The 22891-nt window shown below is 39.9% G+C and overlaps 4 protein-coding genes across 4 annotated transcripts; 3 read left to right on the top strand and 1 right to left on the bottom strand.

Moving 5' to 3' along the window:
• Positions 1-636: 636 nt before the first annotated feature.
• ilk (integrin-linked kinase) lies at positions 637-9440 on the top strand. Its single transcript, XM_079566546.1, has 13 exons — positions 637-762; positions 1861-2016; positions 6193-6358; positions 6429-6524; positions 6815-6911; positions 7007-7090; positions 7162-7247; positions 7329-7438; positions 7724-7851; positions 7936-8057; positions 8174-8273; positions 8814-8944; positions 9064-9440. The coding sequence occupies exons 2-13, from the start codon at positions 1928-1930 to the stop codon at positions 9211-9213; spliced, it is 1359 nt and encodes a 452-aa protein (XP_079422672.1). The 5' UTR covers positions 637-762; positions 1861-1927; the 3' UTR covers positions 9214-9440.
• A 290-nt stretch (positions 9441-9730) lies between these two features.
• Positions 9731-13075, top strand: smpd1 (sphingomyelin phosphodiesterase 1). The gene is made up of 9 exons (XM_079566241.1): positions 9731-9935; positions 10115-10365; positions 10663-10983; positions 11047-11327; positions 11519-11692; positions 11758-11929; positions 12045-12121; positions 12251-12396; positions 12466-13075. Exons 2-9 carry the CDS (start codon positions 10159-10161, stop codon positions 12882-12884), a joined length of 1797 nt encoding a protein of 598 aa, XP_079422367.1. The 5' UTR covers positions 9731-9935; positions 10115-10158; the 3' UTR covers positions 12885-13075.
• Positions 13076-13283: 208 nt separating this feature from the next.
• tpte (transmembrane phosphatase with tensin homology) lies at positions 13284-18834 on the bottom strand. The gene is made up of 19 exons (XM_079566207.1): positions 18609-18834; positions 18307-18383; positions 17490-17570; positions 17319-17366; positions 17098-17259; positions 15825-15944; positions 15652-15751; positions 15510-15573; positions 15364-15428; positions 15200-15260; positions 15001-15082; positions 14818-14906; positions 14675-14736; positions 14521-14601; positions 14169-14274; positions 13993-14090; positions 13675-13770; positions 13530-13600; positions 13284-13453 (listed from the first exon to the last, which is right to left on the bottom strand). Exons 1-19 carry the CDS (start codon positions 18630-18632, stop codon positions 13351-13353), a joined length of 1590 nt encoding a protein of 529 aa, XP_079422333.1. The 5' UTR covers positions 18633-18834; the 3' UTR covers positions 13284-13350.
• Positions 18835-20152: 1318 nt separating this feature from the next.
• On the top strand, positions 20153-22804 carry fgl1b (fibrinogen like 1B). The gene is made up of 8 exons (XM_079566551.1): positions 20153-20299; positions 20387-20645; positions 20961-21120; positions 21201-21298; positions 21382-21470; positions 21561-21686; positions 22338-22402; positions 22520-22804. The coding sequence occupies exons 1-8, from the start codon at positions 20240-20242 to the stop codon at positions 22701-22703; spliced, it is 1041 nt and encodes a 346-aa protein (XP_079422677.1). The 5' UTR covers positions 20153-20239; the 3' UTR covers positions 22704-22804.
• Positions 22805-22891: the final 87 nt, after the last annotated feature.

Raw genomic sequence — 22891 nt, 5'->3', positions numbered from 1 at the left:
TAAACGCTATACTATGAGTTTAACCTCATAACTTCCGCCTTAACCAAGCGCATTTCTCTGGGTTTTCTGGGTTTTATGTATCTTTTCCCTCACGTTCTTGCTGTGTTTTCGTTGCTTTTCGTCACTTTTTCATCACTTTTTTATCACTTTTTTGTCACATTTTTGTTGCTTTTTTGTCCCTTTTTCATTGGTCTTTTATTGCTTTTTTGTCGCCTTTTTGTTGCTCTTTTAACTTAATTGTTTCATGTTTGTGGCTTTTTGTCACTTTTGTATCACATTTTTGCCCTTTTGTTGCTTTTTTGTTGCGCTTTCGTCTTGTTTTTGTCACTGCAAAATTCTAATAGCTAATTTTTTCTAGCGAATTTTTCAGGCAGATTTGCTTTCAAAATCTTGAACATTTGCTCCTTTTTCTCATACATTTGCATGTTTAAACCGTACTGTCAATGGTTTAAACTCGAAAATCTTTTGTTTTTTCCCGTCACTAGATGGCCCTAATGCGCCGTCGTACCGGACTCACTCACTCACTTTTGCGCTATATCAGAAAAGGGCAAATTCATGGCGCAGTTGCATAGCGTCCACCAGGGGTCGCCCTAGAGCTGTCCCGAGGCACAGCGCCCCTCGCTGCTGCGGCCGAAACGCTTCTCCCCAGCAGCCCACATCAACTTTGAGGAGCGGGGCGTGGACTCTTTTGCTCTTCTTTTCGGGACACGGATTACTTCAAGGGGAAAAAGGAACTATCGACAAAGCGATCAATAACTACAGGTGAGACTTTTCAATGAGTGCTTTTGTTTCTTTGCTTGACTTCTAACACATCGGGGCCCAAAAGTTACGCCGCTGGCCTCCCGCGAATGAACTTTTTAACAATAGAGTTCAAAATGAGTGGAGACCGACCGCCCTGAGGAGCTCATATGGAAAAGAATTAGAAAGTATAGGCTTGGTATGAGGGCTTTTTTTTTGTAGTTTGCTCTTTAGTATTTACTGCTGACTGTCTGAAGTAACGGCATCCTCCTCTCCGGAATAATGTCTGTCTGCCATTCAACAATCCCACCAGATAATGATCTCTCTTATACCATATAAGGACAAACACAGGCGTCTACTCACCCTAGTACTGTGGCAAGTGACTGGAATTTTTTCTTATTAGGTATTAAAGATGCCTTGTTACGCAATAAGACAGACTGAGCCCATGGGCATATCTGTTGAAAATTAAAACGTGTACTCTGTTTTTGCTGGATGATATTCATTTGCCCCATTTTGACACATTTTAATGAAAAGTTAAAGATGGGGTACCTGACCTTTTGCTGTTGTAAAGTTAATTGTTTTACCACCACAATGTATGTTGTAAACAAAGTGGAAAAAAAAACAGACGTGGTTGGTCTCAACCATTTTATTTTGTATTGAGCGATATTAGATAGAAGTAGAATCTAAGTCAGTGAAATTTATTTTGGGGGTGGTCCCCTCTTCTTCACTTTGCTACCACTCAAAGCTGTACACGGGCTTAAAACATGCATAGAAACAATTAGCTTGAACAATTCGGACATGCAGAAGAGATTGTGAGAGCTAGAAACGAGTTAAGGCCAAATAAAAAAAATGTCACAGTTTGTGCAGGAAAAATCAGGTACCCCAGCTTTAATTATATATTGTTATTATTATTGTATTTATTTGTATTACTGAGCCACATACTGTTCGTTAAATTACTTACTTTACTGATGAATGTTGTGTTATTAGCAGAAAATGATTTGTATAAAATGTTAACGATTTGGAAATTGTACTATTGCCCGCCTCGAGACTCATAAACAAACTGGATGCCAAGTGCTGTCATTGCTGTGATATGGGGTTACATCCACTCATCACCTTTTCCAGGCTACATGATATCAAGACCGGCGACAAGACCGGTGACCAGCCCAAAGAGGAAGCCTTCCGTCTAAACATGGATGACATCTTTACTCAGTGTCGGGAAGGCAACTCTGTAGCCGTCCGGCTGTGGCTGGATAACACAGAGAATGACCTCAACCTGGGGTAAGTGTGCTTTATCCGTCCTCTTCAGAGCTCGGATACTGAGCTTTGAACATCAGAGGACCACTATCTTGTCTGTGATATGAAGGCTTAGGCAGTGTGTTAGGTTTCTGTAGCAGTAGCAGCAGTTTGTCTTTGCAATAACCGGAGTAGTCGAAGGGTTTAAACTATTTAAAGGGTATTAACTTGTCAAAAGCATGTTAGTGACACAATGCACTACATCGGTAAGTTGGCAGATTGGGACATAGCCAAACAAATGCATGTGCTTACATTGATTTGGTCACAATGCATAACTGTTTTTATATTATTTAAAGCTATCTGCTTCTGCTGATAGTTCACACTTCACTGTGATTGGTTGCATTAGCCTGTCATTCATTCTACATAACGAAGGCTGATCCATAGGAGTTGTGGGTGGAGAAAAGTGAAAAGCATGTTTCTGTGTTAGTCTGAGCATGGATTATTGAGATAAGCATATAATCTACAAATTGGTAGATCATAATTTGATTTTGTCTCAATATTTTTGCTCACCCCTTTACACTTCTGTATTATTCAATTCAATCAAATTTAAACTGTTCTGTTACCTTTATCTTATCTTTATATGTAGCAGGCTGATAACACATGATATTAATGAATACGTAAATACAGAGGAATATAATGTTTTTAAGTCATAGCATTATATTATTATCATATTGTTAGTCAAAAAAGAGTCCGAACAAAAGTAGATCTAAAACAATCCAGGAGCTGCACGTAGGGCATTTCGAGCACCAGGTCCTTGGCTTTAAAAAAAAAAAAAAAAGTTTCCTTCTCGGGAGCTCCAGTATACACTCTACTTTTCCATTTTTATGATGTCATCTCCTAAAACTGTGCATGTGTGAAAGCAGTTGTAATTTATGAGGGTTATGTGGGCTGACTCTGCAGTGAGTCAATGTCCAGGCCTCACTTTGAACTAACTGGAAAACGTCTGTTAAAAAGCTTGACCCTAAAATACTTTTATTATAAAGTGTATCTAAACATGGGTCAAATAACCAACTTTCTTGTGACTGTGCTAGACTGAAAAATGTAACTTATCAGGTAATGTTGAGGAAGACTATGACACTGTATTTATGTGTGTGAACATTGGTCCGAAGCCTGTAGGCCAGGTGTAGGCAACGTCAGGCCCGGGAGCCAAATCCGGCCCTCCAGCACAGAACCTCTGGCCCCTAAGATCATTTTGAGAAATATTATTAAGCAAATCGGAGATCGAATACCTAAAATGCATTCTACTGTACATGAACATTTATACTGTTCTTATAAACATGTAGCCCGGATATGCTTGACCCGTGATGAACCAAAAGTAAAGCATGTATCACATTCCGTCGTTAGAAAATCCACCACACTGCACTGGTTGGAGAGAGAGGATACCATCTGTTTACATAACTCCCTACATAGAAAGCTGCTCCGACAGACCTCACTGTATAACTCCCTGATTATCTCATTCTTGGGCAGGACCATATAAGTGCAGTGTGTGTTGATGTTGACTTTGAGCGTTGCAGTGCCTCCAGCCAACCACTCGGCAGCCAAGGCCATTTCCTCTGCACAGCTCCATACAGGGACCGGCCCTCGTACTTCCATGCAAACATCAATATGCAGACGTCTCGTGGGGGGGGGGGCTGCTTTGTTTCTAATACAGAGCGGGGTAAACTATGTGGCCTAAGAAATCTCCAAAAAAGCAGGGCAGAAATAGTTGTATCTAAGCAGGAGGAGTCAACCGACTACTAAAAAGTACTGCGTCATGTAAACATAAAACCAATCGTGAGTTTTCTGGTACCTATACAACCATACATAGAAGATATCTTTCCTTTTCTTATATTAAAGGTTTTGAAATCAATGTACACAACCTTAACATATTGGTATGGATAGAGGAACCAAAATCGATGCATTTTATTCCACAAGAAGACTATCTGTAAATAAAGGAGTACACCCTTGATCCATGTGTGGGAAAATATGGTAAAAAATTGCTCCCACTTGTAAACATTTCAACGTTTTTTCTGGGCGCCGTCCCAAGAGCTGTTTGTGAATTTGACACAGGAAGGCACAGGGAGGAGGAGAGGGAATGCGGCTGAGGATTCCACCAAGCATTTTCCGCTCTGTCATTCCTGCGTTTTTTTTCCCCCCCCTGTTACTTTTAATAGCCCCAAGCAAGTATGAGCTGTATGGCTATGGCTATGCGTAGTTGTTGTTTTTTAGATGTAGTAATATAAGCACACATTTTTTTCTTTCGTTATATGTATTTTAACTTGATGACCTACAGATTCTGCCTTGTCTTTGTAACATGTGTGAATTTGAGGAACAGACAGCCACACGATATCCATCCGAATCGATCTGTTTGATAGCATTTGGAACTAAAAATACTCTTACTTGTGCTCATTCTAGCTTCTCACCTTTTCTGCTATTGTGTTTCACTTTGTTCATTTACTTTGGGCCATTCACGCTCTCCTGAGGCTGATGGTAAATATAGTGTTAGGCTTGTGGCTTTGCAGGACGTTGCAAAAAAAAAAAAAAAAGAGCCTCAAACTGTTTTGGGGTCAGCTAATGTTGAGTCCAGCGGCACTTAGGTGAGAGGTTGACTCCTTGCAGACTGCCCCTAAGCCGCTGTGTACCGTATGTTAAGTGTTTGCACCTCTGCACATGTTAGCTGGCATTCCACCCCGTCCCGCGCAGACATATTTATCACTAAGCAGTTGCCAGATGGGTACAGGACAGCAGGCTGTGTAAAAGCATGTGGTGAAGTCTAAATAAAGATTAGGAGATAGGGGCTGTGGGGGCATCAGTGTCAAACACAGAACCACACACATAGTAATTGTGTCATCTGATACACAGAATTCTTTTGCAAGCCCACACAGGAAAGTAAAGTAGAACACTTGTATTTGAAGCATTTGCTCACATTTCATTTAAACAAATATTCACATTTCATAATTCTATGGGAACAGCTTATAACGGTGATCTCCAACCAGTAGCTCTCCAGCCCTTTCTTTCCTCCCCCAAGGCTTTCAACATTTCTACACGCGCTTGATAAGTCACATTTTAGATACATTTTTTTCGGGTGCTGAACATTTTTAACACAATCTGCAAACTTTTCGGTGCACAAAGTAGAGTATAAGGACACAATTAAAGTAATTACAGTAGAAATAGCAGACAACCTTCTTTGATGCATAAGTCACTCTCTCATGCTTTTGTTACATAAAAGTACCTCATCATGTAAAAAGGTTGGAGACCCCTGGCTTACAATATGTAGTTAATACAAGTGCTTTGTCTTTCAGGTAATGTGTATGCTCAGATACAGGAGTGTGCATCCAATTAGTTTGCGATTAATTCATGATTAATGCACTGATTGTCTTTTTAATTAATCATAAGTTAAAGTTAATCAAAATGCCATGCGCATAGTAAAATATATATAAAAAAGAAGTGCATTTTTTTTTTTTTTTTCATCCCCTTAACTCCCACCTTGACGGAAGACATTCAACCTAAATCTGAAAACTTCTTGAATGGAGTTTAGTCTATAGGCCAGAGTAACGCTTCATTTGAAAGGAAAGACCTAAAAAACTGAACTAAGATCTTTCCTTACGTTGTTGCCGCGTTTTGGCTGTTTTCATCCTCATTTACATCTCGTTTTTGTTGCATTTTTGTCATTTTTTGTCACTTCTTCAACAATTTTATGGTGCTTATATGTTTTATTTTTGTACGCGTTTTTGTTGCTCTTTTCATCCCCATTTACTGGAACGTTATAATTGCGAGTCATAGTCTCTGTAATGTCTTCTAGCCTAGATTTTCCCCGGGGCCTGGTAGGATTTGCCCTAAGCACCTTCCCAGGGATGCATTTGTGAGGCATTGATGCCCAAGCCACCACAGCTGGCTCTTTTGGAAGTCAAGGAGCAGCGGCTCTACTCTGGTGACTGAGCTCCACCCAATCTCTAAGCCACCATGGGGAGGAAACTCATTTTGATCGTTCGTATCAGCAATCTTGGTCTTTTCGAGCGAGAGTAGGAACCTAGATTGACCAGTAAATCAAGAGCTTTACATTTCGACTTAACTCCTTTTTGGCCACAATGATCTGATCATTGCAGACGGTCCCTTACACGTGATGAACAACACCTCCAGATGCAACTGTTTTAATAACGTGTATGTTTTGCCTGTTCTCAGCGATGACCACGGCTTCAGCCCTCTGCACTGGGCCTGCAGAGAAGGCAGGAGTGGAGTTGTGGACATGCTCATCATGAGAGGAGCTCGAATCAATGTGATGAACAGAGGAGATGACACACCTCTTCATCTCGCCTCCAGCCACGGACACAGGGACATTGTGGCCAAGGTATACACTGAACTTGATATACATATGCCTGATATAGTCTTGTCTAATTTCCTTATTGTGTAAATTACAGCTTATTCAATGCAAAGCAGACCCCAATACAGTCAACGAACATGGGAACACGCCTTTGCATTATGCTTGCTTTTGGGGACAAGACCAAGTAGCAGAGGTACTTTCAAAATGTTCAGTGTGCTTTTAAAAAATGTGTTTGACTATAATGTTTATCCAAGTGGCAACTGGCTGTACTTAAATTTGATTATCTCGTTTATTAAATTTGATAATTGTATTTTGCAAAGTGAGTCCTTTCCGGATGTGGCATGTCTGAAAATCGATGTTTGGTCTGAAAATGCCCTCCTTTTGCCAAAAATATGTCATACATTATTTTCTGAAGGCATCAATACATCTCCTGTTACGCTGATTGAAGTAGCCATCTATATTTGTGTACATTTCTTTTTATAGGATTTGGTTGCTAGTGGTGCTCAGGTGTGCGTTTGTAACAGATATGGACAAACACCTTTGGACAAAGCAAAACCTCACCTCAAACAACTGCTTCAGGGTAAAAAAAAAGATATTATTGATAGTTTTGTTGTTTTGCTCCATTGGGAACAAATCATAGCCATTTACTATTATAAATTATTTTTTAACTCTCAGAAAAGGCAGAAAAAATGGGCCAAAACCTGACCAAAATACCATATAAGGAAACGTTTTGGAAAGGGACAATGAGAACACGACCCCGTGAGTAGCATATCTCTAAAAATTATAATCACTCGAATGTATTATTTTTACTTGACGTTTTGATTTCCTAGGTAATGGTACTCTGAACAAACAGGCTGGTATTGATTTTAAGCAGCTGTCACTTCTGGCCAAGGTCAATGAAAACCAGTCTGGAGAGGTCAGTATTTGACAAAAAAAAAAAAAGCTCTGATAAAACCCCTGTATTTGGCTCATAATGATGTCACATTTTCGTCCACAGTTGTGGCAGGGTCGGTGGCAGGGCGATGAGATCATTGTAAAGGTGCTACATGTGAGAGACTGGACGACAAGGAAGAGCCGAGATTTTAATGAGGAACACCCAAAACTCAGGTGCTTTTATATCACGAATGCACAACTAACCGTTTGTGTGACTGCACCTTAAAGGTATGCCACAGTAGAGCAAAAGTCCACATGCTACAGTTACAATGTTGTAAAGTTTGAGATCATCAAAACGACTTCAGTTCACCAATGTCACTGCAGAAAAAATATAGTACAGCAAGCAGTGAGTTATTATACATTGTAGCACGGCATTGTAAAAATTAACAATGCTGAAGTTTAATTTTTTTTCAATGATCATTAAAATTATTCTTACATATCATTCATATTAATTTGTAGGATCTTTTCTCATCCAAACATCCTCCCTGTTTTGGGAGCCTGTCAGTCGCCTCCTTCTCCTCATCCTATCATCATCACTCACTACATGCCGTACGGATCCCTCTTCAACATCTTGCACCAGGGCACAAGTGAGTGCATAGTGAATTCAGTGTCAAATAACAGACTTTTAATCATTGCAGCACTGGTCTTACTATACTTGATCTCTTTTTTAGCTCTTGTTGTTGACCAAAGCCAGGCGGTGAAGTTTGCTTTGGACATTGCGAGTGGCATGGCTTTCCTCCACACCTTAGAGCCAATGGTCTCACGATTGTATCTCAACAGTAAGCATGTCATGGTGAGATTTTGGCTTTTTATTGGAAATGTATGAATAAATATTGTGTTTTTGTGAGGACTCTCTGTCTTAAAAATCATCAGAATAATGAACCACATTTTTTTTTTGGACATTTGCAGATCGATGAAGATATGACAGCCAGAGTCAGTATGGCAGATGCTAAATTCTCGTTCCAGTGCCCAGGCCGCATGTACTCCCCAGCATGGATGGCCCCTGAAGGTATATCTTTGTTTCAGATCAGGTCCTGTACTTAGACACACTCATGAGTCATCTAGCAAGGAACACGGTGTACTGTGTAATTTAGCACAAAATTGTTGTTGTAAGCAATGTACTGTGCTCCGCCAATGTACAGTGAGGTGTGAAACAGAGGCGTCACTATATAGATCATCCTACTGTGTTAAAAGGAATTTTGACCTATTTTGAGATACTGAATAAAGATTGCGGCTTAATTCACTGAAATAGAACATTGAGCATCAGCAATTATTACTAAGATGGCGGCAGACATAGAGCGAGTCATTCATAAGGAATGTCCACAATAGAAGCACAGGAGGTGTTTTTTTGTATGTAGCTCAATATATTGGGTATTTAGACTTCTGATTGCAATACTATCACAACAATTACCATTTGGATTTTTCCAATGTTAGGCTGTCATTTTCTCTTGCTGTACATTTATACTATTATCTTAATTTATGACCTGTTTATGTATTTTACTATATTTCTTAACACTGTACTTTTTATTGAAGTATTTTCTGCTTTTAGCTTTACAGAAGAGACCAGAGGACATCAACAGGAGGTCTGCTGATATGTGGAGTTTTGCAGTGTTACTTTGGGAGCTGGTTACGAGGGAGGTTCCCTTCGCCGACCTCTCAAATATGGAGATAGGCATGAAGGTGCACATCTTACCACAGGCATTTGTGACGACATGCATACTTGTTTCTCTATTGACGCACCAAGAACTATAACCACCCCCAGACTATAAAATAACTTTCATTTTTATCTCATTTCATAGGTGTCCTTGGAAGGACTTCGACCAACAATCCCTCCTGGTATTTCCCCTCACATCTGTAAACTGATGAGGCTCTGTATGAACGAGGACCCTGCCAAGAGACCCAAGTTTGACATGATTGTGCCAATCTTGGAGAAGATGCAAGACAAATGAATTTTCTATGTGCAGAAGACCACTTTTTATTTTCACTTTTCATGCATTTGCTAAGCCACTGTAAATATGGATCATGTCATTTCAATGACCACTTAAGCCGACACCCGTTGCTTTTCTTGTATTATTTAACATTGAGGTAATGTTGTTAAGCCAAATGTCACTTTTATCATGGCTTTATCATCTTTTTAAGGATTTGTCTTTTAAGAATCTGAACGCAATAAGCCAAAGAAACGTGTAAACAATCTTTAATGCAATAAAAAAATATATATTTATATTATATTGTTTGGCCTCAGTCTTTTTGTGTTTTGTGCACGTTGCAGCCTAAAGTTTAGTTTGAAAAAGTCTGGCTATCAAATCAACATTTCAGATAAGATTGTTATTTATTCAGTTTTATCCAAAGTTTGGAATCAGCAAACCCAAATATATAATAAATAATGAAATAAATAAATAATCTGTCGTAGGGAGAGGGAGGGACTAACGCTGACCACGTGACTTGTCAGCTGACTGCTGCTGTGTACTTCAGAAGACCAACCCGGAAAATTAAAAAGCAAAACAAGTAGAGCTCTCGCGCGCACCTGGCACACGCGTCGTTGGTCTTATTTCTGTCATATATCTTATGGAGACAACAAAATTGACTTTATATGTTCTGCTTTCACTTGCCGGCCCGGTCGAGTCGTATTTGCGGAGAGGAAGTGCTGCAGCTGCGCCGCAGTGAACTTGAGGTACAGTCATGGTGCAGTTGTACAATGATCAGTCGTTTGCAAGTTGTGTCTCGATTGTGTGGCTTTCATGATAAAGCCGCCCTTGTCCTCCGTATGAGGGTGTATGTGTGACATTTGTTCTCAAACGTGTGAAACTAAGTGTTGATGTACTTAGCTGTGACTTCCTGTTCTTGTTTTAGTTTCTGGTTGCAGGGAAGAGACCTCTGCCTTTCTCTCTCTGATCATGCGGCTCTCTGCGCTTGTTCGGACCTCAGCGTGGGTCACCGTGGTCCTGCTTTTGTCTTTTGGGTCATGTCATCCCGCACAACCTTCAAGGCAGTCGATAAAGCTGTTTTTGGATCAGATGAAGCCGAGCTTTAGAATTAGCTGGAGGAATATGTCCTGCCCTTTGTGCAAAACCATTTTTGGCATCATTGACGTAGCCCTCATGGTAATGACTCTAGCTTTTATGTTAAATATTTTTTGTTTATTCACGTTAGAGTATGGGCCAATCATAGAACTATATACAATAGGGCCTATTGTATATAGTTCTGTCACTGTGGTTAATCTGTCAATTAACTTCCTGCAAAGGTTTGCTGAATATGCTGCTATTGGTCATATGATGATGTTGTTAAACTTGAGTGCCTCTCAAATTTTATTGTTACTAGGATTATGACTGAACATTGACATATTGAATGACTTTGCGTTGCGTTGATCACAGGTTTATTTTTTATTTTATTTTTTTCAGAACAATGCGAATGAAGAGCGTGTGGCCCATGCCCTTGGGGAGGCTTGTACTCGACTGCACTTGGCGGCTGAGAAAGTCTGCCGTGAAATAACGGAGCTCTTTAGAGATGACTTTATTCTGGTGCTGCTGAAGTCTGTTCTTAGACCCTCTGAGGCTTGTGCTGTGTTGGTGGGACCCACTTGTGGTAAATTTGACCTTTACAATGCGTGGAACATCACTCTGCCCAAGGTCCCAAAGCCCCCGGTTGTTCCTCCTTCAGCACCTGCCACCGGCTCTCCTCAGAGCAGGGTCCTGTTTCTGACAGATATCCACTGGGATCAGGTCAGTAGATATTGATCTACAAAAGTTGACAGAGTTCTGGTCTTAATCCCTTTATCCTCGCAGGAGTATGCCGTCGGCAGTGCCGCAGACTGCAAAGATCCTTTGTGTTGTCGAAATGACTCGGGCATGCCTAGCTGGCGCCGGAGGGAGGCAGGATACTGGGGGACTTACAGTACGTGTGACCTGCCTCTGTGGACCATCGAGCACCTACTGGAGCACGTGGCCAAGAGCGGCCCCTGGGACTGGGTCTACTGGACCGGAGACATCCCCGCCCACAATGTGTGGTCTCAGACCAGAACACAACAGCTGTCAGAACTTACTGTCATCTCCAGGCTCATCCACAAGTAATTCAACTTATTTTAAAGATTGAATGAATGTTGAGTCAACATTTTGTTAAATTTATTAACTTTGTTACTCAAATTTAGAATTAAAATTGGAACTGGCAGAAGAAACAATAATCAGTTTGCCTGAAGGGTTGTTTTATGTTTGATTTGTGCATTTGTGAAAACAAATGTTTACCCTTTTAATCCCACAGACACCTGGGTCCAAATGTGACTGTCTACCCTGCCATTGGAAACCATGAGAGTGCCCCAGTAAACAGCTTTCCCCCACCTTTTATACACGGCAACAAATCTTCAACCTGGCTCTACAATACTATGGCTGAAGAGTGGGCTCCTTGGCTGCCCGAGCCTGCTTTGAAGACTTTGAGGTATATTTATTTATTTAACGCTTTAGATATATGGTATTTTTTTGCTTACTTTATTTGCTTTTCAGATATGGTGGATTTTACACTCTAGAGATTCAGCCTGGCCTGAGAGTGGTGTCTTTAAACATGAACTTTTGTGCACAAGAAAACATTTGGCTCATGATAAACTCCACAGACCCGGCCAATCAGCTGCAATGGCTCGTGCGAGTTCTCCAGTCAAGTGAAAACAAGGGCGAGAAGGTAAGTGAAGTAAACCACAGAATGAAGTGGAGCTGTAGATATTTGTATTGATTTGGTTACTTTAAGTCAACATCCTTAGAGAGGGGCTTAATTTCCCTGTGTTCTCTTTATTTAGGTGCATATAATAGGACACATTCCTCCGGGCTTGTGTCTCGGCAGCTGGAGTTGGAACTACTATCATATTGTTAACAGGTTGGAAACTTACTTTTATTAAGTGTAATAAATGTAAATACTTGTAATATTGTATACAGTATCCATCCATTTTTTTAAAAAGTTGTTATTAATTTTGTTGTGATTGGTCTGATAATTTCCCTTAACCAGATATGAAAGCACAATTGCTGGGCAGTTTTTTGGGCACACACACACTGATGAGTTTCAAATGTTTTACGATGAAGAAACTCTGACTCGTCCTTTGAGCGTGGCCTTTGTGGCTCCGAGTGTCACCACCTATGTGAATCTAAACCCAGGTAATGATCAACTTGTCTTTCGAGAAGTGCGATTGGAAATTGCCAGAGACTGAACATACTTTATTTTAGGTTACCGTGTTTATGTTATGGATGGGAACTACCCCAACAGTTCTCGGATGGTGCTCGATCACGAAACCTACATCTTGAATCTGACAGAGGCCAATCACGGTCCAGAGGCGCCATGGACCCCTGACCCAAACCCGAAATGGACTCTTCTGTACCGGGCCAAAGAGGCCTATGGGTTACCCAGTCTCTTTCCATCTGACATGGATGGGCTCTTGCAGACTTTCTACAAGAATGACCCGGTCTTTCAGAAGTTCTGGTATTTAAGAGCCAAAGGTCATGTGTCCGAGCAGTGCAAAGAGACATGCAAAACTACCACACTCTGCTTTTTGCGAAGTGGGCGCCACGACATACTGGAGCAGTGCTCTCAGATCCATGGTTATACCGACAACTTGGCTCGAGCAGCGAGATCCACGTTTTGTTAACGAGCGCATAGACAACGACAGCACTGGAACCAAATTACATAAGCCAAGGATGTGATGTTCAAACCTCAGGCGCAATTACCAAATGTGAAAATGTTGTCTGTTTTGTTCATGTCAGATAGGGTAAGGGATGGTCAACGCAAATCCTCAAATTTTCTAGTAGTTTTGTTTAGTGCCTTATTGCTAAGATGCCAGAAAAAAAGCATGTCATTTTGTTCTTAACATAAATTTGCACTTTATTTTGTATATTTTCACTGTTGAACAAGGATTCTTTGATTAAAAATGAATGTAAAAAGCGCAATAAATGTGAAAAATGTTACATGAATTGATCTTGCAAGAAAAATATAATACAGTGAATCATTTACAAAGCTCATTGTTCCTGTATCTCTGTATCTATCTGTCAATAATGCACGTCTTGCATATGAATTTGTGATGAAAAATATAGTTACACTTTTATTTAGAATGTTTATTATGGTTCAGAGAAATACATGGTGACACCAAAATCCTCCTTGTACAAATTCCAAGTCTTTGCCTTGTGCGGGTTGTCAAGCTCATCTCTGGCCAGGAACAGCCTACAGAGATTCAAATCAATAGTGAACATCACAAACAGTTATTCATCAAAAATATATTTCCCTCCCCCAAACATACTTGTCATCTACTATGAATGAGGTATTAAACCAAAAGAAGAATGGTACATCTTCATATCCCTTTGGAATCCCCTATAAAACAGAAAGTCAATGAGTAACAAGTACTTGAAATCCATAGTTTGTATAAAATATATTCAGGCGCTTACAGCACTGGACTCAAACATGACTTTGACGTCTCCATCAACCACAGGCCCATTCTGTAGACTGATCACTGCTGCATTGCTCCCCACATCTGGAAACACCTACAAACATTGAATCATTTATTGATATTGAATGATATTTACAAGATAATGAATTGCAAGAAGCCAGGCATTCATAATGAGTCTGAAGTACAGCTGGTAATTCTCCCTTTAGTAGCTTGAGCAGGGGAACAGTAAGGGTTTAGTATCTTGACAATTCTTCCAACAAGGTGGCAATAACTTCAGACATATTAATTTCAATGTCATGAATGATGGTAGACTCACGGTACAGTTCTCCTGTTTGGCACACACACACTCGAACACCTGCTCCTTTCTGACAATGATCTTCACTTTTAAATCGCTGCCATCCCCTCTACCCACACCTTGTTAAAGAAATAAAACATAGTAAAAAAAAAAAGAAAGAAGAGGAAAAAGATGACATGCCAGTATGTATGATGCACCTGCTATAGAGTGGATACGAATGCTCTTGATCTTGAGGCTTTTTGGTGGAGGTAGCTGTCTGTTGAACTTATTTTTCATGATTTCATAATATCCCACATACCTGCTCTGGATAAGAAACACAAAATAAACAGTAATCAATGTCAAAAATTGTCTCACGTAACACAATTTTCCACCTCCTTTGGGCACAGATGTGATGTAGATGAATTGTCTTGCCCAAGATAAAAAAGATTAGGATTTTATTGATCAAACCACTGGCCTTTGGGGCTATGGGTGAACGTTTTACCATTTCAGCCACTGCTGCCCGAGTGATCGTCAACAGCTTAACTGCGTAGAGTACTTATAGTGTAGTACCTGTGAAGGGGTTTCCACGCCCTGAAACTTGCAGCTCCGGCTTTTGTCTGTCCTTCTCTCTCCAAAATACTCCAAACTGTCCTAAAGAGAAAGAACATAAATTACTAATGACACATGTCTGGGACAAATCATGTAAACACTGTATTAAACTGACCTGTGCAGACTCAAACTGGTCGCTATCTATAAGCCAAGTGCACACCATGGTACCTGTACGTCCTGAAGTGTCGATGCCAAAACGAAAATTATACAATTTACATAGAAAGCTGCAGTATTTTGTAATAGTCATTGAGAACAAACCTTTTCCTCCTTTACAGTGAATAGCTATAATGTTCTTTGAATCAGCTGCCATCCACTCTCTCACATTTGCCGTGTATTTTAGCATATCTCTGTTGTGGATGCAAGAAGCATGATAATATGCATAGTTAAGTATATTATGTAGTATTGTGCAGGCTACGGTATCACCAGAGATATCCCACTCACTCTAAAGAGGGCACATTGTGATCGCCAATGAAGATTCTCTCTACTCTGTAGTGAAAGAACTGAGGGTCATAGCCTTTTTCACCTGGAAAATTAAAGAGATCATCAGGCATAAACATGATAAAAGAAAGGTAGCGCTTTTCTGCTACTACTCATTTTGACAACTTTTTGTCATCATGCTTGAGGGAGGAAAACATCTTACTGCATAAGTTGTAAACTTTGTAGTGTTCTTCATGTTTTGTGTCAAGAAACCGTGCTACCTCCTAATAAGATTAGAAAGAAATCAGGGTAGAATGCCAGCAAATATAATAAAAGGATATAATAGTATTGTGTAGGCGTATAAAACAAAGCAAACTTGTGGCTTACCTTAATGGGATTCCTGTAAAAGGATTGTTTGCCAGAGGAAGGGAAAGACATCGCAATAACACGATCTGAATTGGAACAAATTTCAGTTCAGGTTTAGAGTTAATTAGGTTCAATACTGCAATTACTTCCCCATAACATTAGCACACCTGTAACATAGGTAAGGTCAAGGTCAAAGCCGTCCTTCTGATAACGCCTCTTATTTTCAGAAACCTATCAAATAAAGTCCATCTTTAAAAAAAAGTACACTGATCTTTTACTGCTATGCTTTATGATCAACAGTGTCCTTACCATTCTCCTGGTGACTTTTTCCAGCTCCTTTTTCTGAGCTGCTAATCTGAACACTCTTACAAGAATTAGAATTCTCAAGAAGCGTAGAAAGTTCACTACCCTGATGGCAAAAATACATGCGTGTTGTTTACAAATTTTACTTGGTGTGGTGGTAAAAAAGGTTTGTACAGCACCTGGGGATGAGGCTGGCCCCTGTGAGGTCAGTGAAGGTGTAGCTCATTGTGACCACCAGAGTGACCACTACCACCACAGCGTCCAGGATGTTTAGCCTTGAGCTAAAATACACTTTAAACCTGCAGAGGAAAAATTGGGTTAATAAGTGCAAACAATAACAAACAAAATAACCAGAAGACTGCAACAGGGCAAGATTATTTGTGTAACAAACAAGAACACACACAGCGCTGGTTGATATAACCCCAAACAAATCATATTTTTGTAGTTCTTTTCTTCTCTTCTTCATCAATCATTACACGCCCATTCATATAAGCATTTAATTTTTCAAACATTCTTCACTCGGGGGTGGGCATAGTGAGAGACCTAATTTTTTACAATGTGGCTATATTTTACAACTTTTAAATCATGATTGAATCAAATTTGTTTGATTTATTATTCTTAGTTTTGCACGAGTTTGATAGTGAGTCAGTATTTCCCTTTTTGCACTGGTGCTCAGAAGTCAGTGGTGGATCTTAAATAGGTCATAACGTGCCCTGTACATGGGTAGAAAATAATAACAAGCGTTAATGTTCATTCAGTTTTTGCCACAGTCCTTTGATTACATTGTTTTTAGTGTTGGTCAAGATACAGAAATCAAAATATCATGCAAATTTAGTTGACAAAAAAAAAAGAGAAAAAAACAGTATTGTTCATATTGTAGGGCCTTTCAAGATTTTCACTTTCATTGCTTCTAAATGTATTCCTTTTTAGTCTTTTGTTTTTGTCAACAAAACCATTAACTTAAAAAAAAAAAAAACTAAATTAACTAGAACATAACTAGAACAAAATGAACAGACAGACAATACAGAAGAGAAAAGGCTCTTCTAGAAAGGCATTGTCATACTCATTGTTGATTGAGCATTTTGTTTCAGAAAATACTACGGTAGTTGTATGTTATGGATAGATTGTTAAGCCTTCATACTGATCATTTATTTCCTGTCCAACTTCCTCTTTGAAGCTTCCTGTTTAACAGCCAGTCAGAACTCCATTCCTGCCGACTCAGGCTCTGCCAGTGTGTTTTTTGTTTTGTTTTTTTGTCATTACAACATTCCCTAACTTAGATGTAGCAATGCTATGATGAAGAAACATGACAATATATAACAGTTGAATTCATTAGGAGAAAAAATAGGATATTTGTGAAACATAATCTGAATATTCATGGTTTAAGGTATACTGGTTTCCCATACCACAGCGTTAGTTGAATTAAACAAATACATGTATCTTGTCACTTACTTTTCAACATAGACCCGAAGCAGAACGTCAAAAAGAAAGAAGAATGAAATGACCAGGGACACTGCCTCCAGAGCGTTTCCAACCTCTCTGCTTCTGGCCGGCAGCGACAGGTCCACGATCACCAGAACGATGTCCACAAAAATCAGCACCACTCCAAAGATACTGCACAAAAAACTGTATTAACATCATGTTACAATGAAAAAGCAGGCATAAAAACTCACCGAAACCCAAAAGACATAACGACCGGGGAGATCTTCTTTCGGATATTGCTGTAGGTAAAAATGGTAAAACATGATTAGATATGATGATGACGATGATGATGATGATGATGATAGAATGATTACCTTAATAAACTAAACAAACAAATAAATGGAAAGAAAATATTAACGTACTGATACATTGTGTCAGGGTCCACATCCTCCTCTTTTCCATCATCTATTTCCACCATGGCGTCCTCCATCTTTGCAACATTCCTAAAAATAAAAAATATATATATGCTGCCCAGTAAATATCAATAGGCAATAACTATGACGGTCTCATGCTGATTCTTTTTTTTAGTTATATTTTGATAGGGACAATGCATTGAAACAACACAAACAGACGTGAACATGCCGGATTATGACAGATTACAGAAATACTGAAAATACATCAAACAATGTAACAGAAATGAGTAAGTACAAGAAATGTAAAGGAGGAGTCACTTAATGGTCACAAGACTGGTTTCAGCCACACACACTCCCTAAGAATGAGGGGGAGACTGTTTCATAACTTACAGGCCTTCACAGACAGAGCATTTTAAAGGCTGCTCTTCTGAAAGGCACCTCACAGTCACATCTAGAGGAGGCTCCTGACACCACTGAGAGTCTTTGGTTTAAAGAAGTCTGACATGGGAGGAGGGGCTAATCCATTTAACACTTTCTAAACAATTTAGGCATATTTAAAATGTTTAAAATTCTCTAGGCTCAATAGATTATGTAACATTTTACAAATATGGAAGGATTTTCATAGACTGATTCTATTGATTTAAGAGTGTGCACACCAGTTAAAGACCAACTTGTAAAACAATATTCAATATGTGATAAAATCATAGAATGTAAAAAGACTGTGGCATCTTCTGATAGTACACTCCATATTTGTGCAGATGAATGTGTGTGGAATCATTGTAATGAATAAAGCCTTATATAACATTAAAATAAAAATAAAACGTACCCATTTACCCCAGCATCTGATCCGGGATTGAAATGCACAGAAGACATACTGCTGGAGTCTTCACTTTCAACTTCAAGCTTTAAGGAAAATAAGATTATACTGATTAACCAGTGATCACACAAACACAGACACAAAGCAACAGTTGTGAGAGGAAGCTTTGATAGTTGACATGTTTTCAAAGTATCACATCTTTAGTAACACTGAAGCCCCTCACAAAAAGCCCACTCTGTTGTTGTTTTTTACTCACCCTTTGGAAAAAAAAGAGCAGCAAAAGTCTAGCAAAACTCAGGCAGCCAGCTTACCATTGACACTGTCTTTAGAGACATTATACGAGCGTTGTCTTGTGATCCACTAGTAAAGACAAAAGGAAGATGGTTCAAAGGTTAACCGGGTAGATGTTTTGGCTCATCCACTCTCCCTCCTCCTTCCTCTGGTTTGTGCAAACGTAGCAGATTTGGACTTCCCGAACTTCAGTTGAGAAAATTACTCAACTTTTCTTGCAAAATTGTACATTTCCTTTCTCCACAGAGTAAACCAAACTATAAAATCTTGCCTGGAAATACAAAGCAAAAGTTGAGATGTGCGTAAAGTTAGCTGTTAGCCAAGCGTCTGCTCTGCAGTCTGCAGTCTGCAGTCTGCATCCCCTCTCTCCCTCTCCCCCTCTCTGCAGCTGCAACATCTGCTTTCAATTACCTCACTTTCAGGGCATGAATGGCAATCATTACATTTATATTTTCATTAAACGAAAATTAATCAAATGCAATCAAAAAATAAAAGTTATTGTTATGATGACATTATTGAGCTATTTTGATCTAGAGCAGGGGTGTCAAACAAACAGATGATTTAATCCGGCCCCTGCCATGCAGAGCATACATTCCAGAGTATGTCTCTAGCCCATTCCTGTGCGGAGATATGGCTTTTTAAATAATAATCAGAATGTAGCCACTAGGGGGAATTAAATTTGAAAAAACGAAAGAGTTCCACACGTGTCCAGCAGAGGGCACTGACATAATAAGAGCTCAGGATATGAACAACACATTATATAGCCACGTGGTAAATGGACAGTCTGCCCCAGGGCGGCTGTGGCTTCAATAACAGCTGAACACCACCACGAGTGTGGAGTGAATGAATAATGACTACTATGTAGTACTTTGAGGAACTTGTGACACAGGCTTGTAAAGTGCAATACAAGTGTGAAGCTACAGTCAAGTTGGGGCTTTGACTAAATCACACCTTATTATTATTCATTAATTGGAAAAAGTTTCTCTATTTTATGCAGCCGCGAAACGCTGTGGGAGCTGAATTTGGCCCACGACACAAAATGAGTTTGACACCTCTGATCTAGAGTCAATTGTCATTTTAACTTATCATCAAGTTTAAATTAAATAATTTAAAGCTGGGGTACTGTTGAAACGGTGAAGGGTTTAGTTTTGGCCCAAATGTATTTCTAGCTCTCACAATCCCCTTGCATATCTGAATTGTTCAAACAATGTAATTATATGTACATTTCACGCCCGCAGCTTTAAGTGGTGTCTTCATTTAGGTGAAGACAATGCAACAAGGTCTGTTTTTTGCTGTGTTTACAAAATACTGTTAAGTGGTGGCAAAAATACATTTATTCTACAACAACAAAATGGCAGGTCCCCCAGCTATAAGAAGTAACGCAGAAAACTATGCACACACGCAAATATACATATTGAGGGAATAGAATAGAGATCAATATGTGTGCTTAGAAGGTCTTGCATATGAAAGAAAGAAAAACAAAAAGCAGAGGTTTGGCAGGTGGATTTGTTCTAGACTTAATGTGGACCATGCAGAACCAGCTCCAGCTCTAAATAACTCTGACACCTCTGGAAGGAAACACATGGAAGCAGGAGCTATCACTGGATAAAAGGGCACAGACTGTTTATTAAAGTTTAACAAGTCAGGAGTCATGGCAGCATTACTTCTGATGACTCTGGTTTACTCCAGCTTTGCTCCGACCGACATGTCAGTAAGTATTCTCTCAAATTACAGAAATTGAGATTTGAATGATAATAAAAAAACAACAACAACTAATAAGACTGTCCTCTCTTCTCAGGACCTGAACTCTTGTGATGCAGAGCTGGCAGCTCTCAAGAAAAGCATTAGGAGACTGGAGAATGACCTTTTGATCGGGGCTTGGCAAATCCGATACCTGCAGACACACAAGTATTTTGAGCCTTTTCGCCAGACTGCATCAACGTGGGATCCACAATCGAACAGTAGTGGGACCAACACCAGCGGGACAGTGGACAGCTCAAACCATACCCAGAGGACACCACTCCCGTCTCCAGGCAGCCTAATAGTACATGACAAAGGTACTTCACTGTTTTAATTCTCAAATGAAAAACTTAACTGTAGCCTATTGTAGACTTTTTTTTTTATTGTTGGCATGGTTTTCATTTCCAAATGTATTATGACTGCTTTAGTCTTGCTTTGAATCCCAGTTTAGTTCTGGTGTATGACGTTTGGAGTTAAGACCTGCTTGACCAGCAAATGATTTAACTTGAAAAGCTTTCTTTTTGATGTGGTAGTGCTCGGAATGCAAAGTATGAGAAGCATTTGATAAAAAAAAGAAAAAAAAAATTATGTTCAGTCTTAAGTTCAGGGGTAACGGTTCCCTGTTGTTGCAGATTGTTCAGAGTTGTTTGACAGACGGAAACCTCCAAGTGGCTTTTACCGGATCAGGCCCATCTCAACCCAGGACCCTGTTTTGGTTTACTGTGACATGGAGGACGGAGGGGGGTGGACTGTGTTCCAGAAACGGCGACACGGGAAAGTGGATTTCACCAGGTAATTGGTGAAGTGAAATGTTCAGAGAATCTGAAAATATCTATTGTCTTACTGTATGTGTTTTTATTTTGACATTGCAGAGACTGGGTGGACTACAAAGATGGATTTGGAGACTTCAAACTGTGGAACGATGAGTTCTGGTTGGGAAATGAGCACATTTACTCTTTGCTTTCAGAAGGTTGTGCTATAAGAGATTTCAAAATAAGTACACACACTTTGTATGTTATTTCTACTGAATGCTTCTATTGAATTTGTGTGAAGGGAAAAACTTGGTGAAGATAGACTTGATGGATTGGGATGGGAAAAAAAGTTACGCCTTTTATGAGAATTTCAGGATCAGCGCTGAATCTGTAAGTGATGAAAAAGGCGCAAAGGAACAATTGCCAATATTCTACATAACTTAAAGCCATAACTATAACTTGTTGTGGTCTGAATTACAGGATAAGTACCGTCTCCAGTACGGCCAGTACAGTGGTAAAGCAGGGGATGCTCTGACTGGAGGAGGGGGCATGGTGGAGCAATGGTCCGCCTGCCTCAGTGGGATGCAGTTCAGCACCAAAGATCAGGTTCAAAATCACACCAATATAAACAACAATGTACAAACAACACATGTAATACAGTATTCAGGCGAAATTGTTTGAATTAAGTGACTAAGATCTTCATCACAGCAAAGAGGGGGTGGGAAATACTGTAATGGATAGCGACATAGCAATATTCTCCCTCCAAAATTGAAAAACGAATAAATACAATTATCTGACGGAGTTTGTGCATGTTGATGATGGGTCAAAACATCACCAGTTTTCACCAGTTAGAGCTTGTACTTCACAGCAAGAAGGTCCCAGGTTCGATTCCCACCTGGACGGGGCCCTTTCTGTGTGGAGTTTGCATGTTACCCCCGTGTCTGTGTAGGTTTCCTCAGAGTACTCCGATTTCCCCTCCGACTAAAACATGCACAATAGGTAAATCCTCCAGCCAGGTGATTCTGACCATTAGCCTGGCTCCACATCCGGAGATTGTTCCCCCAAGCACAGCGCTGCTGCCGCCCACTGCTACAGGTTGCCCCAGCGGCATCGATACAGAGGACACATTTCCCTACGGGGACAATAAAGTATAGCATATCCATAAAGGAAACAGATGTAGTGTATCTGGCAATGGGCATGCACGTTACTGAGACGTTAATAATTATTGTTACATTTAATTGTAATGATCTTTGACAGGACAATGACCGCTATCATCAGGGCAACTGCGCTCAGGAGAATCAGGCCGGCTGGTGGTTCAACCGGTGAGAGATATAAGTCCACATAATACATTAACTTACATAACAATCCAACCAAAACGTACAAACACAGTATTAAACACCCTAAAACCTCGTTATGTGTATGTGTGTTTACTTCTGCAGATGTCATGCAGCAAACCTAAATGGAAAGTACTACCGAAAAGGGAAGTATTCGGGCCAGCTTGACAATGGAGTGGTTTGGGGCACGTGGAGAGGCCTCTGGTATTCTCTGCGACACACGACCATGAAGGTGCGGCCGCTGCTGTTCCTGGACGCTGTGGGGAGTGGAGATGGAGCAAACATGTAGATTTTTCACTGCCTAAGAAATGTAACCGCCAAACTATTTTTTTTTCCCTTTATTTGCCACCATTTTATTTTTATTTACAAGAATTTACTGAACCAATAAAACTTGCATTTCAACTTTGATCTCTTTGTTTGGAACAACAAATTAACACGAGGAACCCGTCAAAAATTGATGTTACATTCAAACTGTCC

This window comes from Gobius niger (genome assembly GCF_951799975.1).
Source record: "Gobius niger genome assembly, chromosome: 11".
Lineage (NCBI taxonomy): Eukaryota > Metazoa > Chordata > Actinopteri > Gobiiformes > Gobiidae > Gobius > Gobius niger.
Note: the sequence above shows the minus strand (reverse complement) of the source record. Positions and strands in the feature narration are given on the sequence as shown.